The 17,880-nt window shown below is 37.0% G+C and overlaps 1 protein-coding gene across 1 annotated transcript in view; it reads left to right on the top strand.

The window, feature by feature from the left end:
* The first annotated feature begins 10,318 nt into the window (after positions 1–10,318).
* The window catches only part of LOC121417617 (mucin-2-like), a 37,096-nt gene continuing 29,534 nt past the window's right edge, over positions 10,319–17,880 (top strand). The window contains exons 1-4 of the mRNA XM_041611352.1: positions 10,319–10,502; positions 11,161–11,298; positions 12,056–12,315; positions 12,669–12,717. Of these exons, the coding sequence (XP_041467286.1) occupies positions 10,319–10,502; positions 11,161–11,298; positions 12,056–12,315; positions 12,669–12,717 (631 nt within the window). The remainder of the gene's footprint in view (positions 10,503–11,160; positions 11,299–12,055; positions 12,316–12,668; positions 12,718–17,880) is intronic.

Genomic DNA, 17,880 nt, shown 5'->3' on the forward strand with positions numbered 1-17,880 from the left:
TCAATTTTGATAACCAAACATGGTCAAATTTTATTGACCATAAATGATCATTGGCCTTGACAATGTGACCTGAAACTCATTGTCAGTGGTACTTGATTACCCTTATGTTCAAGTTCATGAAATAGGATCATGATGATGACAGTTAAAAAAATTAACAGTTCAGGTTTCAGTGCTGTGACCTTTGACTTTGATCATGTGACCTGACAGGCTGACACTAATGTAAGATTATCAGCAATTTAACTTTTGTACAAGTTTCATAAAATAGGCCCTTATATTTTTAAAGTTATGACATAAAAAAAACTTAGACCCTAAATGAACTTGATCATTCAACCTGGACACTCATGCAAGATGATCAGTGATACTTCGTTACACTTATGTCCAAGTTTCATGAACTAGGTCCATATACTTCCTAACTCCTAAGTTATGACATTTCAAAAACTTAACCTTGGTTAAGATTTCAATGTTGACGACGACGCCGCCATAGTCGGAAAAGCAACGCCTATACATGTAGTAAAGCAAATCCCTACCATCACAGAGAGTTGTGAAATTTCGAAACAGGAACAAGTAACCAACATTTATTTTTCAAAAATAAGAACACTTTGCATATATTTTGCCTTTTCACACCTATATACAAATATCAGAAAAATATGAACAAGAGCCAAAAAATGTCCACAAATCTCTTGCATGAAGTGCATATACTAGCGTCCATATAGCTGCATATAAGTATTCCTTTGTATTAGTTGGAACTTGGAAACAGTATCAAACGGAAGGCACATGGCAAGAAAATGATTTGTCATAGTATAAATATAAAAATATATCAATCTGAGTTTGATGAATATCACAAGGTGATAAAGCAAGAGTTGGCATGTCATGATAAATTTTGAAAGCACACACTATATAAACCTGAGTTGGCTGTATTAGCAGACATGTCATAATACATGAAAGACATTTTCGTGTAATATATACCCATGATCAGAATAAAATGGGTTTTTTAATGACTCGTATGAGGCAATATTAAGGCTTATTTCCAAACAAAAAAAAAGGTATCACACTTAAACCTGCTTTTCTGCACGTCTTCGAGATGCACGGACATCTTTCAGCTTCTGGCCCATGCGTGCACGTACTTGGCCCGTGGAAGTGCAGGGAAATTGTTGTCATGCTTGTTGTGTGTGCTGAATATAAGAAAATGAAAGGACACAAAAACTGGCTCAAAGTCTCAAACTTTTATCAAAGACTCTACATCATATATAAATATTAATTAAAGCCAAGTCAAGTTCCGTCTGTTTGTGACTGTTGGTTACTCAGCTGCAGTGGAGTATCTAAGAGTCACAAACACAACAAAAAAAACATGCATACCCATGAAACAGGATTATAATATTAGGGGCGGATAAGTTAAAGCAAGAAAATCAAGATTTCAGGCTCGGTAATCTTATTTCTATAGTCCTACTTGATTGAAAATATCTTATGAAATGACAAGGAAGTGACTTAAAGGAAATTAAGTTCTTAAACTGGTTGATTGTCTAAGCCTTTGACTCTGTGAATTTCTAATTTTTTTGGTCCGCCGCTCTGGAAGAAATTGTACCGGTGACAGGCAGCATCATTGTAAAATGTAAAATGACAAGACATTTGTGAAGATCAATCACTTACTTAAAACATTAAAATGTTTTCTATGGTTACGTAGATTCAAATCAAAGTCGGTGTCCTTTTCCTCCGTTTTCTGTTAGTTTGTTTTTGTTTCCACATCAAAAACTTATTTTCACCATAGATTACCATTTGGAGAGACTGTGCTATTCTAGTACATGTAGTTTCTCTTTCAGGGAGATTCACCCTAACCCTCCGCCTTGAAATTATTGACAAGCTTGGTAATATGAGAAATTACAGAGCATCTTCCTATTTACAGTAATTGTGATATTCTGAATTCATTTGTAGATTCACGCAGAGACAATCATTCTTGGCAAAATACACAAGAAAATGTAAAAGCTATCAAAGGGGAAGTTCACCCTGATGAATAATTGGTTGTAATAAGAAACAAAAAGAATTGAGAAATATATCAGTGAAGGTTTGATAAATATCATTAAAGAACAGAGATTTTTTTAGAATATGATTTTATGACATCACAGACGATATGAATTGGCCAAAATGCAATTTTTTTCAAAAATTGAAAGTGATTTTTTTATTTTTGCGGTGGATATATCCTCAGACACATCATTTCATAGCCCCTTCTACTAGAATTTACCATAACGCAAATCTGTGTGTGAGACACAGTGTTATTTGTGAATGTTGATATGCCAGGGCTAGCAATGGAAATTCATCCATTTAGAGTGCCAATATCCTACAATGATATACCAAGAGAGTCAGAAAAAAACTTTAACATTTAAAAAAATCACCAATTTAATGAAAAAGCATGTCCGGAAAACATAACTCTCATCTCATATAGATGTATGTCCTGAAAGAGCATCTACTCCATCATAATTTCAGATACAATTTTATGTGGTATATGTTTAACCTTCGATAATTAAGAGGTATTCTTTGTTGTGATGTAAAATTCTATTTGCACCAAAAGCATGAATGCAATGCTCTGGAGAAGATACTCTTTCTCGACATATGAGAATTTTGTTTTCTGGTCATGATTTTTCATTTAATTGGCCACAGAATCTTGCCGTAAATAATAAACTTTTAAACTGACCTTTATGGTTCCGCTGGTCTTCAGTCTTTTTCTTCTTTAGAAGCTCTGCCATAGCAGATCTGTCAGCTTTCCCAACCTGCAACCAAAAATGGAAATAAAATATGAACAGATATGGAATATGTTTAGAATTTTTAAAATTAAAATTTAATGTAGCCCCCCCCCTCCCCCGCTCAACATTTTTCAAGACCATCCAGCTACGATTTTTTGGGGTGACCGCGCCGCGCCACTCACATTTAAGTCTCGCATATCTTCTGAGTTCAAATTTGCGACACCTGGGTACGCGGTCATGTGCAAATCCAATGCAATTCTGTATCTAGACTAGGAATCCAGACAAAATTCATAAGTGTATCATTATTTTTAGTTTTTCTAATGAATTTTCTTTTATTGAAGTAGTACCACCAATACTTTCCAATTCCATCAATTTTTTTTCAAGTAGAAATTTAAGAGCAATTTTTTTAATCACCACTGGCAGCGATATCAAGTTATGTATAAGTCATTTTTTTTTGCAAATCACAGAATAAAGTCTGGCCTGCTTCAGGTAAACACTTATCACTTTGGACTAAATTTCCTGGCTAGTATGCTTCAAAATTTCCTGATCCATGCACGTCTTAAAAATTTAAGTTGAATGTAAAGTTTCAACGTACCCTCTTTCTCACATCTTTTTTTGAGGTTGAAGCCTCATCCTCCATGTCCTCATCTGTGGCATCAGACTCATCCATACATAGCCTCATCTACTCTGGTTGCGGTGTTTAGGAACTCCTTCTCTTTCTTTAGTACATCAGCTTTTTTTCTGTAAGGGACAGGCACATTAAGGACAGACATAAATAATCAGAGTAATTTCAAAGAGCCATTTATGAAATGCATTGTAAAAATGGGGTTTTAGCATTATTAGAATTATTACTACAGAGTATAGACAAGTTATCAAATCAGAATTCAGACACCAGTTTTTAAGTTATAGACGTAAATAATTTTATCTGAATTCTGTACACACGAACTATTTTGAGTTGTAGACATATTTTTCAGTAGATCTAAATAAGATAATTATTATTCAAAAACTAGTAAGAATCTTTCACATCATTAAATTTGTCCCCAAATTTGTTAATTAGCCGATGTAATGCTAATCCAGTCTAGCCAGGAGGCTTCTAGAGAGTAAAAATCATTTACTAACGTAACTTACTCTCATACGAAGCCAGGGCTTCTATTGTATCCTTGTGCATGTAGGCAGCCAAAACCTGAAACTTTTGCCCCCGAGATTTCTACTTTCTCTCTAAAAGATCTAGCCCTAAATCATGTACCTGGGATACAACTTCATTTCCGACATTTCTATGCTATGGATTTTATTTTTAGACAAGAATTCATTAAAAAAATGAAAAATTGTCATGAAAAAAAAGAGACTTGCCCGATGTTTACACCGCCATCTTGTTTTCTATTGTTGTTCACCCACGATACGGACGCTTGAGTCGCGTAACGTGGGTGAGAGTAGCCAGGCGGCTTCTAGAGAGTAAAAATCATTTACTAACGTAAGGTTACTCTCATACGAAGCCAGGTCTTCCTTCTCATAGACGCGTGACGTTGGCGAAGAACAATAGGAAATAAGATGGCGGCGTAAACATCGGGCAAGTCTCTTCCGTCTTTTCACAATATTTCTCTCATTTTTTTTAATGAATTCTTGTTCAAAAATAACGAGAGCGTAGAAATGTCGGAAATGAAGTTTTTTCAATGTACATGATTTAGGCCTAGATCTTTTCTATTAAGGAAAGTAGAAATCTTGGGGGTGAAAGTTTCAGGTGGTTTGGCTTCCGTCGTGTGGGTCAATGAGAAGGAAGACCTGGCTTCGGATGAGAGTAACCTTACGTTAGTAACTGATTTTTACTCTCTAGAACTAGAAGCCGCCTGGCTAGGTGAGAGTAAGGCCGTGTTTATGCTTCCACTTTTCAGGCCAGAATCAGCGTTTCCAAACGTGATTAGTCCAAAACACGGTTGCGTCCATGCTTACTTTCATTTAAATGCTGTTTCAAAACGCCGATCGTAAACTCACAAAAAGGTGCGTTTGTAAACGTTGTTTGACCAGAATCAGGCTTTCTGGGGAAGTATAAACAGAACAACGATCATAAACGTGTTTAAATGACGTCATTTGGTACATGCTTCCGGTGAGATAAAAATCCGCCGGCAAATACAGTCGTATTGCTCCTTGTTATCTCTACGTAAAAACAACAATCGGAAAAAAAAAAATTGAAAAAAGGCGCGCCCAATTTGACCTCGCTTTACGATGCGAAGCCAGCTGGAGATCATGATATGCTCTGAAAAGTTAAGCATAAACAGCACTCCCAGAACCACGTTTACGATCGGCGTTTTGAATCGACGTTTGAAATCGCTGATTCTGTCCTCGCAATGGAAGCATAAACACACCATAAGATACGTTAGTATAATTAGTCTTGAGGACGCAATGATGATGATTTTTTTTAGATATGTCATATACTTCATCATTGACGTCTTGACACTCTCTCCATAGTGTCTTAAGCGAAGGACCAAAACAAAGATGGATTTCCCTAGAAAATCCATCTTTTTAAACCAAAATCACAAGAATTCTATTAATTCTATTCATTCTTACACCTTCCTACGCCTAATGCGTAGGGAGGTGTTAAATATTATTATATAAAAATATAAAATTTAGAGATAGAAATTAGAGATGAAAATTCTTATTCAACAAATCTTAAAATTTATTTCGTGATCATAAATAATTTATATATATTAATATGAATTATTTATAATGAAAATATAAATTTTAATGGGTTAGTTAATGATTTGTTAAATAAGAATTTTCATCTCTAAATTGTTAAGACGGGATTGCTTTCCGGAAGTACGTCATACATAAGCGGTTCAAGGGTCGACGCTATTGTATTTCCATTGTTTACATGTGGAACGGGGGGTCTACGCGGCATCAGTTAGGTAAGAAATCTTCATTTTTTTATATTTTTTATAATAATATTTAAAACCTTCCTACGCATTAGGCGTAGGAAGATGTAAGAATGAATAGAATTCTTGTGATTTTGGTTTAAAAAGATGGATTTTCTAGGGAAATCCATCTTTGTTTTGGTCCTTCGCTTAAGACACTATGGAGAGAGTGTCAAGACGTCAATGATGAAGTATATGACATATCTAAAAAAAATCATCATCATTGCTTCCTCAAGACTACGTAAGTATAGTATTAGTAAATGATTTTTTACTCTTTAGAAGCCTCCTGGCTAGTAGAAAAGATGGAAAGAGCTTACGGCCGTGTTTATGTCGCCATCTTGATTTCGTTGTCTTTCGCTTGGCGACAGCACGCAAATCGCGCGATTCGTTTTTTTATGAATTCTTCTTTAAAAATGAAATCAATATCGCAGAAATGTTACACCCGGTAATCTACTTCACTTGGAAAATAAGTTGAACCCCATGACAGGTAGGCATACATGTACATGTTTTAGGGCTAGATTTAGAGGGAAAGTAGAAATCTCGGGGGCGAAAGTTTCAGGTTTTGTACCAGTACGTGGGTGAATATAGCTCGTGATCCCAGGCGTCAGTGGGGAGTAACCCTACGACTACGTAGAGTACTATGTAGAGCTAAATTCATAGTAACCCAGGCCAGGAAACTCCCGCCCGCTACGCGGGCGGGAGTTCCCTGGGTTGCCTTAAAGGCAGTGTATACAGCCACACGCGTGTGTCTTTACCATCCAGCCACACGCGTGTGGTTATATCCAGAACACCTATCTGTGGATACCGCCACACGCCGCCAGTAATAACAGTAAAACGCGTATGTAGGTCTGACCGTCTATATCACGATCAAAATAACCTCATTTCTTCATTAAATTCTTACATTCTAATTTCTGACCCACTCTGATTTCTTTATTAAATCGTTTCAATTTCATTCTCACCGTCTTCTTTCCTTGCTTTTCTTGTCTTGTTACAAAAGGCCGCCTGTTAAATAGCAAATTTCCACACTTTTTCTACTTGTGTCGATTCTCTACTGACTCTAGGCTATGTGCGTGTACGTGCGTACGTACGAAACTCGGGATTCGTGCATGCTTAACGCTTGGTACGAAAATTATTCGTACCAAACGTAAACGTAACCCAAACTGTGTATGTCTACTGCGCTGCGCTAACGCTGTATGGGTCTGCCACCGTACCGCGAAGGAAGCCAGAATCGACACAAGTAGAAAAAGAGAATTTGCTGTTAAACAGACGACCGTTTGTAACAAGACAAGAAAAGCAAGGAGAGAAGACGGTGAGAATGAAATTGAAATGATCTAAGGATATCAAAGGGGTTTAGAATGTAAGAATTTAATGAAGAAATGAGGTTATTTTGATCGTGATATAGACGGTCAGACCTACATACGTGTTTTACTGTTATTACTGGCGGCGTGTGGCGGTATCCACAGATAGGTGTTCTGGATATAACCACACGCGTGTGGCTGGATGGTAAAGACACACGCGTGTGGCTGTATACACTGCCTAAATGGCATCATGACTTTCAGTTTCAGACGCCTCCAGGCTAGTCGAGCACCACATAGCCTATAGATCTATATATACATACGGTTCTTCGGCAATTACCCCTGGACAAAGGGAGAGCATAAATAATTACATATTAGGTACAAATCAGGATATAATAATGTATATTTACCACTGGCCACTAACACCTTGGCCTTCCACATCCCAGCCAATGTTTCGGCCGTGTCTCTGCGGGGTTCCGGACTCCACCAGGCCCTCAAACTTCGGGTCCACCAAGTTGACCGACATCTTTTTGTTTGTTACAAAATCGCTAGAAGTAACAGTTCCTTGTTTCCACCCAGTGTACTAAGACGCGCATGGTTGATATCCTTATCAATTCAAGAAGATTAAGACAAAGTGCAGTAAGATCAGATTCTAACGGGCGTAAATATTGGATGAAGCGATAAACTGTAACGGGCGTCGGTGAGCTTTAGCGAGTGAATTTGAAACGCACATATTACACATGCGCGCTAGCATGCCTCGCCGAAAATAGATTTCCGAGGCCGAGATTTACCGAAGAGTTCCGGATATCTAGTATAGATCTATAACTCTATTAACGTTATAGCCTTTACTGATAGTTTATCCATTGCGATGATGATCTTAAAAGAAAATAAAAAAATCATCAAATATCAAAATTACCGGCAAAATTTCAGTGTAAATTAAAAACTAAATGGAGATTGTATTGGGAATAGTGCATCAAACAATTCTTCAAGTTTAGTACTCCTCCCTGCTCCCCCCCCGCCCTGCGCGAGCTTGAAGACCCTTGTTCTTGCTTGTTAAATTTTTCTCGGGTATGATTGAAGAACTTACTGTGGTAACACTGTGTTTGTTACCCAACTATGTGGGCAATTATGTGATTAACAATGTGATCTGAAGTCTAACACTGTGACCACATAGTTTACACATAGTCAACTATGTGAACACACTGTGGTAACACTGTGTTTGTTACCCAACTATGTGAGCAAAATTTGTGATTAACTATGTGATCTGAAGTCTAACACTGTGTCCACATAGTTTACACATAGTCAATTATGTGAACACACTGTGGCAACACTGTGTTTGTTGCCCAACTATGTGGACAATTATGATTAACTATGTGATCTGAAGTCTAACACTGTGTCCACATAGTTTACACATAGTCAACTATGTGAACACACTGTGGTAACACTGTGTTTGTTACCCAACTATGTGGGCAATTATGTGATTAACTATGTGATCTGAAGTCTAACACTGTGTCCACATAGTTTACACATAGTCAACTATGTGAACACACTGTGGTAACACTGTGTTTGTTACCCAACTATGTGGGCAATTATGTGATTAACTATGTGATCTGAAGTCTCACACTGTGACCACATAGTTTACACATAGTCAACTATGTGAACACACTGTGGTAACACTGTGTTTGTTACCCAACTATGTGGGCAATTATGTGATTAACTATGTGATCTGAAGTCTCACACTGTGACAATACTGTGACAACACTGTGACCACATAGTTAACACATAGTTTACACATAGTCAACTATGTGAACACACTGTGGTAACACTGTGTTTGTTACCCAACTATGTGGGCAATTATGTGATTAACTATGTGATCTGAAGTCTCACACTGTGACAACACTGTGACCACATAGTTAACACATAGTTTACACATAGTCAACTATGTGAACACACTGTGGTAACACTGTGTTTGTTCCATAAGGGTACGGCTAGTCGAAAACAACCGTCTATCAATTTTGATTCAAACCACCTATATGTAGTTGGACAAAAAAATGTTAAAACGGCTGTTTTCGACTCGCCGTACGGCCGCCGTAGAACAAATGTGACCATGGCATTACTAATAGTAAAACAAAATCTTTCGTTCAACTCGTTAGATGAACAACTAAACTTTAGCATTGATGCACCTCCCCTCCGTAAAAGAAGAAATAAGAACAAAAGTATTAAAATGAAAATTAGTTAATGGGTACCCGGTGGAATTAATTCCTCTAATGCATGAGCGCTGAAAGGCAGCTCGAGCTTAAGCCGGAATAATAACAACTTTTATACCATCGCACCTCGGAAAAGAATGACGCTATATAAATGCCTATTATTATTATTATCATTATTATTATTATCATTATTATTATTACTATTATTATTACTACTATTATCATAGTTATCATTATTATTATTAATCGACTGGTTTTGTCGTAATGTTATTAATATCTTAACGTCATTAATATTCATTCAGAACATGACCATACACTGTAAAAACTGTGGTGTTAAAACTGACACCAAGTGGTGTTAATATAGGAACACACCCTGAGGTGTTAAAATAACACCCTACATATTGAACGTAACACCAAAGATTGTAAATGTAACAACCGTAGGTGTTATAATAACACCTGTAGGTGTAAAACTAACACCACCAATTTAACACCGGTGTAAAATAACTGGTGTGGTCCTCTACGTACACCGGTTAACACCACAGTATTTTCTGTGTGCATATTTTGCATAATATTAGGCCTTCTATTTCAAACGTTTGATGATTCTGTGGTATTTTTTATCTATCAATTTCCGTGATATGCTGTTATACATATCGCATACTCCCTTGCACTGTGTTGCTAGACCAAGCATCTAGTCCTCTCCACTAGTTTCCGGATATGGATGCGTAAACCCAAATTGTCTCATTTTATTGTGGTTTATCATCTCAAATACGTCAATTGGTTTCTTTACCTACTATCCATATTTTTTTGCGGTAAAAGTAAATATGGAAATGTTTGAAGAGGATATGATTGTTACCTATCAATGAAATGAGAAGTGTTCAAACCCTGTGATTGGTAGTTTACAAAATATTATTGAAACACGTTTAATACTCCTTATCTTTTTTCTCGATGCTGCTATCACCATTGTTCATGGCATGGGTGCAGTTGCACAAATAAGAATTTACTCAGGGAAATTTATCTTATTATGCCTCTGTCATGCCTTTATCGTAGATGGCGCATGTCCCGTTGGCTGGTACAGTGAAGGTTCCGGATGCTACAAGTTCCAAGACCTTACTTTAATAGCACCAGACTGGTCTAACGCTCCTTCATTTGGAGAGGCTAAAGTAATTTGTGCGGATATGGGTGCTAAACTTGTAGTTTTCAACAGCCAGGATGAGATGTATCAAATAGGTCATGTTTATGCGTATGAAATTATGGGAGCTGCACATGGAAGTCATTATTTCTTCTGGGTTGGTTGTACAGATGCGGACGTAGAGGGCTTATTTGAATGTGAAGACGGTACGCAGCTATTCCTCAACAGTGGTAAGTCTACTCAACGAATATTACTGACACGTGTGTACAGGGACTATGGAAAAATTTTAAAACTAATTGCATCTGGTGTCAATACAACTCGATGGATGCAAGGGGATTGGGCTCATGACCATTTGAACTCCAGCCTAAAGAATTACATCAAATAAAAATAAACACACAAAAGGGGAAAAAATACATTTGGAGGACATTTTTTTTAGAAATAAAAACAAGAGATTTGACACATCTTTAGTAAAAATGTTAAGGACATACGGCCGTATTATAGATTTAGAAACTGAAAAAAGTTACCTATGAATATTACATTCTGAAATTTGTTAGTGCTATTGCGCTTGAAAAGTGGTCAATAAAAAACATTTTTTTTTTTGTTGGTCACCAGAGAATTTGATGCATTAAATCACATCTTTCACACAAGATGTGATCTGTGATATAAACTCTGATTTTACTTAGTAAATGAATTAAAGTTCTGAGAATCGTCTTCAGAATTTCAATCGGGCTTCAATATTATTTTTTATTCTTACAGACTTGTGGCGCAGTTCACAAGGATATCCCAAGAGTTATGCGTTAGGCGATATATTGTCATTGAATTTAAGTATTAGAAATCATCTCCAGAAATCAGATACGGGTTTTGATAAAGTATGTTTTATTGTTACAGACTTGTGGCTTAGTGCGCTAGGATATCCGGAGAGTTATGTTGGAGGGAGTGGCATTGAGGACTGCCTTGACTATTTTCCAACCGACAATGGCTTGGCGGATATTGATTGCAACGAACGGGCCATCGCTCTATGCGAAGGTGATTGATATGCATACGTACAGTAATTTTTTCATTGTTCATTGTTATATTATTAGCTCTCATAAAATCTTAGAATAAAAATTCAATCACTTTTTTTTCAAACAGGGGTTAGGTCCATTTCAGTTAGTTGCAAAAATGGTTAGGTCCACACATATTTTTTAGGGAAAAGAATATCTTTAAAAATGTGAAGACAGGTAGATTTCTCCTATACACAATTTATTTTCTCATGGAAGGGTATCATGAAAATTAAGTTTCGCATAAGAATATTGCAATATGCGAGAATTAAAAAAACATGATTTTCTTGGAGTGGACCTAACCCCTTTTGCAAACAAACTCTTCGAAAGAACTTATTTGTCAAAAGGGGTTAGGTCCATTTTTCATAAATTTCATTGTTTTCTGTCTCTAAACATCTAAATTTTTAGTCACTCTGATGATACCAAAGATTATTTGAAATTCAAATGAAAACGTGAATGAAAGTGGCAAAGAAAAATCACTTTTTTAGTAAAAAGAGCTTGGATTCATTTCAGTTTACGTGCAAAAGGGGTTAGGTCCACAGTGATGATTTTTTTTAATATATAGAAAAAAATGAAGACCGGTAAATTTCTTTCATACCCAATATTTGTTCACATGAGAGGGAAGTACATCATGACAATGCTCATAACAATATTGCAATAAGTGAGAATAAAAACATGTTTTTTTCTCGGAATGGTCAAAAGTAGACCTAACTCCTTTTGCAACTAACTCTTCATTTATATAGTTGATCCTCTGCCTAAACCTACAAACGCCACAGCCCCTGCTTATCCTACCTCTCAATACGCTACTACACCAACTACACCAAGCCCAACCACCCAAGATCCGACAGGTCCAAATACAACAAGCCCAACCCAAAATCCTACCACAACAACCACACAAAGTCAAGCCACCAAAGTTCCTACACAACCAACCACGCCAAGTCCAGCTACTCAAACCACCACAAAGACCTCAACGATGCAAAATTTGAGCACGGATTCGGAACAGGTAATTCTGAAACGTGATCTTATCCGCGAAATTGCTACCTGTGATAAGCGGTCATATTTACGTGAAGCCCTCTTGTTCAACTGCGATTTTGTTCTCATATAAATTGTGCGAGGTTTCCCAGTAATCGGTCAAATATCTCTGGCATGTCTCTTAATATAGGAGTGAACTTTTGGGATCAATGCGGGATCGCAAAGAGATCTTTCTGAAAAAGCATGTTTTTTGCAAATAAAAAGGACAAAATGTCATTATAATTATCCTGGTTCCTCGAAAAGATTATTACCGTTCGATGGTGCTATAAACCTCGAAGTAGCTGAGATAATGTTTAACGTCTCGTTTATTTATTTTCCCTCAAGGATGGAACCACCATTGCAAATGAAGTTTCAAGTGGAACTAACACCCATGGTGAGGTATTATTTCATTGTATTGAAACGATCATTTGTAATTATGATACCCGATAGATGGGAAGACATGGCAAGGATATGCGTCAGCATTACGGCAACAAAGGTTTAAAATTTTGTTTAAGACCAAAATTGTTTGTAAAACCCCCATTCCATAGAGTACAAGACCGCTGAAAGACTTTTGAAGGACCATGAATTCTGGTTGATATTTCAGATGTCTCTCAATGAACCTACAATGGTCTTTGAGGTCTTACACGAGTCCTGACCAATCTTTCAGTGGTCTTCATTGGGCTCCGAAACTTTTTGAAACGGTCTTACAGGAAAATGGTCTTTCAGTGGTCTTTCAGCCGTCATTCAGCGGTCTTTTGGTGAACTTTCAAAGGTCTTAATAGTCTGTCAATGATCTTTTGGCAGTCTCTCAAGATTTTTTTTGCGGTTATCACTGTAAGACTCATGAGAGACCATTGAAAGATCAGTGAAAGACCATTGGAAGACAAGCCAAAGTCCATAGAAAGAATTCTGAAAGATCCCTTGCATAAAAGATATCTGAAAGACAATTGAAAGATCTCTGTAGGACTAGTCTAAGACCAGTAAGACAAGACATATCCATGAGTCTTTCAGAGTTCTCTGAGGGGTGTTTCTGAGCCATTCCACAGAGATGTCAAATTTCAGTGATCTTGAAGACCGCTGTGAGACCTCACCAATTTTAAGTCTTTCAGTGGTCTTTCAATGGTCTCTGTTCTGTGGATGGGGGCCTTAACAATAATGGATTTTTCTCAATAAATTCTAATTTTCATTAATATCAAATGGCAAATAGGTTTCGAATGACTTGATAAATGGGTCAGCTGCATCCACTGGCGTGCAAATGGGGTGTTTTGCGCTACTGGCTGTATGACCCTGTTACTAGCGTCATTTTTATTAGTTCCCACTTAGATATTTCTGTAACACTGACATTTCTGACCAGAATGTGTAATAAAATACCACCCAGATGACTACTAATCATCTAGTCATGTCGAGATATTTGTTCTTATGGAGTCCATAATACGATGCGATGTATAACATGTATAATGTATGGTAGTACATAACAGCCTCGAGTGATCGGATCTAAAAATGTATTAACTGAAAACATGATTTTTGTTTACAACAATATTGGGATAAGTGACTGAAGTAGTAAATTGCAAAATTCTATATAAATGCGACATATTATTTTTATCAAAACAGATATCTAGGTTCATTTATAATACTATGATTACTAAAAATGAGTGTTGTTAAACAATAATTTTGTTGCTTTATTATATAGCTTCCATTATATAGAGAAAACATATCATGTTCGAAACTCTCTACGAAGCAAGCGGTCCAGTATATTTAATTACATCCCTCTAAGAGGGGACTCATTTGATCACATCTTGCGTCATTCTAATGATCATTCGAGTGACGCAGTTTGAGCGTGTAAATGCAAAATGCGTAATTTGAAATGCGTAATTCAAATGAAGGTATCGAGGTGTGTCCCAGTGACGATATTCCAGAATGAAAGGAGCGAAAAATCCACCAAAACGTAATACAGGGGGGGGGGGGGGGCGGAGCCTTCGGTGAGCTCACTACCACCTCTGCAGAAAAACACTTTTTTCTGCTCTGTTGGCAAATTTTAGCGATGCACGTACGATTGACGGGTTATCAAAAAGAAGCCACACTTCTTATCGGTGCAAAACGTCAAGCCGCAGATTTCCCCCAGAGCCGTGTGAAGGGAATATAATTCTAGCGTCATTACTATTGGGCGTTGCAATTAGGCATTCAAATGACGCAAAATGCGAGCATGTGAAACACCTCTTAAGCTCTCGTGAATGGTTAACAGTATTGGGCAATTTGATTGCACTTCTGTTGAATGTGGTACATTATGAAACGCGCAAAAAAGGAGTAGAGCAATTGCATTGAACATAACAGCAAACTCAATTACCAGATTAAAAGCATTAAACTATTGTTAATGAATAATGGGAACCGGATAATACAAATTAATGTATACCTTTTTAAAGGCGATTTTTTTTCTTTTTTAGTGAATTTAACAGTAGGGTATGGATGTATTTGATATAAAACATTGTGCATGACAAATTATAACGACAGCTACCCACTAATGCTTGACCTAATTACATCGTTATCTTCCCCCCCCCCCCTCCTCCTCTTACCCTCCTTTATTCACTCTCTGCTTGTCTCAGCCTATTTCTTTCCCTAACATCATTAATTTCCTATCCAATCTTTCGATCTCTTTCTATCCTTTTCTGTTCTCTTCTTTTCTTTCCATTCTTATTTCGATTTTAGACTTGTAGACTTGGGGGGGGGGGGTTAGCATACGTGACGTGGCACCACATAATCAACAGGAAATTGCTCAAAATAATTGTTAGATTTTATTGAGCATAATAATCGTGCACTGAGTTTTAAAATTGGTCAAACATAACACCTACTCGATTGAAGTAGAAGAAATTCAGTGAGATATTCAAACAACATGAACAATGAGGAGAAAAGATGGTTTGACTTTCAAGGTTCATTCAGGCAGGAGGTTCGGGAAAATGGTTTCAAAGAAATTCGTGTGTCTCGTCTTTTATTCAAATTTACGCCTTAAAATGTTAAAAGGTGTATGGAGAAAAACAGGTAGGCATATTATTTGAAATTGGTTAATTTTGTAACTTTAACATTTTCAAAATCAAGTATTTTTTTCTACTCAATCTCTCTCTCTTTATTTACAATGAGATACACCTAGAGATTAATTCGATATCGGAGGCCTACTGTGTTAAGTTTGGTGTGTACCTATGCGAATAAATCATGCCATACCCTTGCTATAAACATGTTATGCTCTGGTGCGTGTGCGTGTTTATATTTTATTACGTTTGTACTAACAGCTTCTTTAATCTTACTGTTTTTGTAATTGCCAAACCTCGTCAAATCACACGCACGCTTTGCAAAATACGCCTTTAACTCTTTGTCATTAATATGTATTGGTTAATTGCATGCAGCTACCCCAGGAGCAACTCCACTTCGCAAGATCAGCAAATCAAACGTGTTCCTCCCAGCCAAAGACAACAATGGACGCAATCTGATTGGCTACTGTCTAGTTGGTCACGTGATGGAGACAGTGCGAATGGTGAGCCAGTTACGATGCGCTACGATGTGTGTTGACATCGTTGGGTGCCAGTCTTTCAATTACATTCAAGGCGGTGTTTGCGAGCTGAATTACGTGCAGAAGGAGAATGCACATGCTCGTTTTTTCACCCAATCTGACCGGTGCACTTATTTTGGATATTCAACATGAGAAGGCCTCAATGTCCTAATTCCGTCAACGCATAGATTTTATGCTAAAATATAGGTGTGATTGAATAAAATGAAATATTTTAGTAATAACAATAATATGTCCATTTATATTGCGCAGTTTCTATGTGCATATACTCAACTGCGCTTTGATACTTGGTATCATATTATTACCCCGGCTGTAGCTAAGCCGCCATATTAATAGGCGCTAAAGCGTTCAAGGAATAAATCCTACCGGGTACCCATTCACCTCACCTGGGTCGATCGACTGCAGCACAATGTGGATAAATTTCTTGCTGAAGGAAATTGCGCCATGGCTGGGATTCGAACCCACGACCCTCTGTTTCGAAGTCCGAAGACTAATCCACTGGGCCACAACGCTGCACGTTATATTTTAGATGTGGAGTCATGGAAACCACGGATTAAGTTAATTTGATGTGGAATCAGTATTTCATACATTTTTCTTACATGTTTTGTGCTTTTGTTATTTCTATGTTTGATTGTATATTGTACTTTTTCTAAAGAAATCAGCATTTGCTGATTGGGTGTTCCATCCCACGAGTGGTATGTTATCCCTCAGTTATAATAGTACTTACGATTTCATGGAAATGTTAAGGCATTAAAATGCCTTTATAAATATATGTATATATGTGTGTGTGTGTGTGTATATACATATACAAAAGTTTTTAAGATTATGTATATACAGGATATCGATATCAAAAATACAAAACAGATTCACGAGTAATGCAGTTTTTGCAATGCCAACAATTACGTTCTTTTATTCGCTCTCCAAATTTTCGGTAGACAACTACTATATATATATACATACTCTTAATTTTGTTTTTTATTGTATCTACTTTAACGCTTTGTATTTTACTTATAGTTGGCCGAAAAAAAAACTTTCTGTATTACATGTACACTTATACGTAAATTTATACAAACGGCTATAGATCTAAAATTCAATTGCAAATGCGTTCTGCAATTGACATACGTATGTCTCCTAAAATAAACAAACAGAAATAAATATAAAAAAAACAGTTGAGACATTAATGATGACGTCAATGTAGTACTTATAAGTACTACATTGACGTCATCATTAATGTCTCAACTGTTTTTTTGGAGACATTTTAATAAAATGGCAATTATTGAACACCTAACCCGCTATACATTAACTAATTAGAATCCAATTTAAAAGTCAGTTTGCAAAGTCTCCTTAGTAACAACATTTGTTACCATCCTTAAACATAACAGTTGTACTCCGTCAGTTTCACTTTTTTTCTTAATAATGGAATATCAATGTAGATCACCCAAAATCCTCAGTTAGATGATCACTTGAAAGTAGAGGTGTTGAGCTTGCTTACTTTCGCATCTAAGTGTCTCTAAAACAGGTTGTTGTGCGCTTACTGTTTCATCAAGGATCACTCATTTGATCTCCGGATACAGAGGGTTGTTCACCGTGGACAAAAACCATCTACACTTCGCAAGATCAAGATCAACGATGTTGGTCATGTTTGTTGTTGCCTTGCTACTTTCGTTGGCCCAGCATGGCGGTTAGTATAGGAATAACGCATTCCGCGGAGTTGTTTAGCGAGTATGCTGTGCACGAGAGGTTTCTTCTGAGCATGCGCACTCCACACTCGCCTCCGGCTCGTGTGGAGTGTGCATGCGAAGAAGAAACCTCGAGTGCACTGCATATCGCTGAAAAACGACGGGTAAAATGCGTTATTCCTTTTATAAGATGGCTAAGTAATTTCGAACGCAATTTTAAGCACCTTATATGAGAAAATAAATAATGAAATAGATCTAAATCAAATATCAAAAATTTTGAAATTGCACTTACCGTGGGTTAGACAATTTGGGTGCGCGAAAT

This window comes from Lytechinus variegatus, chromosome 6 (genome assembly GCF_018143015.1).
Source record: "Lytechinus variegatus isolate NC3 chromosome 6, Lvar_3.0, whole genome shotgun sequence".
In the NCBI taxonomy this organism is placed as follows: Eukaryota; Metazoa; Echinodermata; class Echinoidea; order Temnopleuroida; family Toxopneustidae; genus Lytechinus; species Lytechinus variegatus.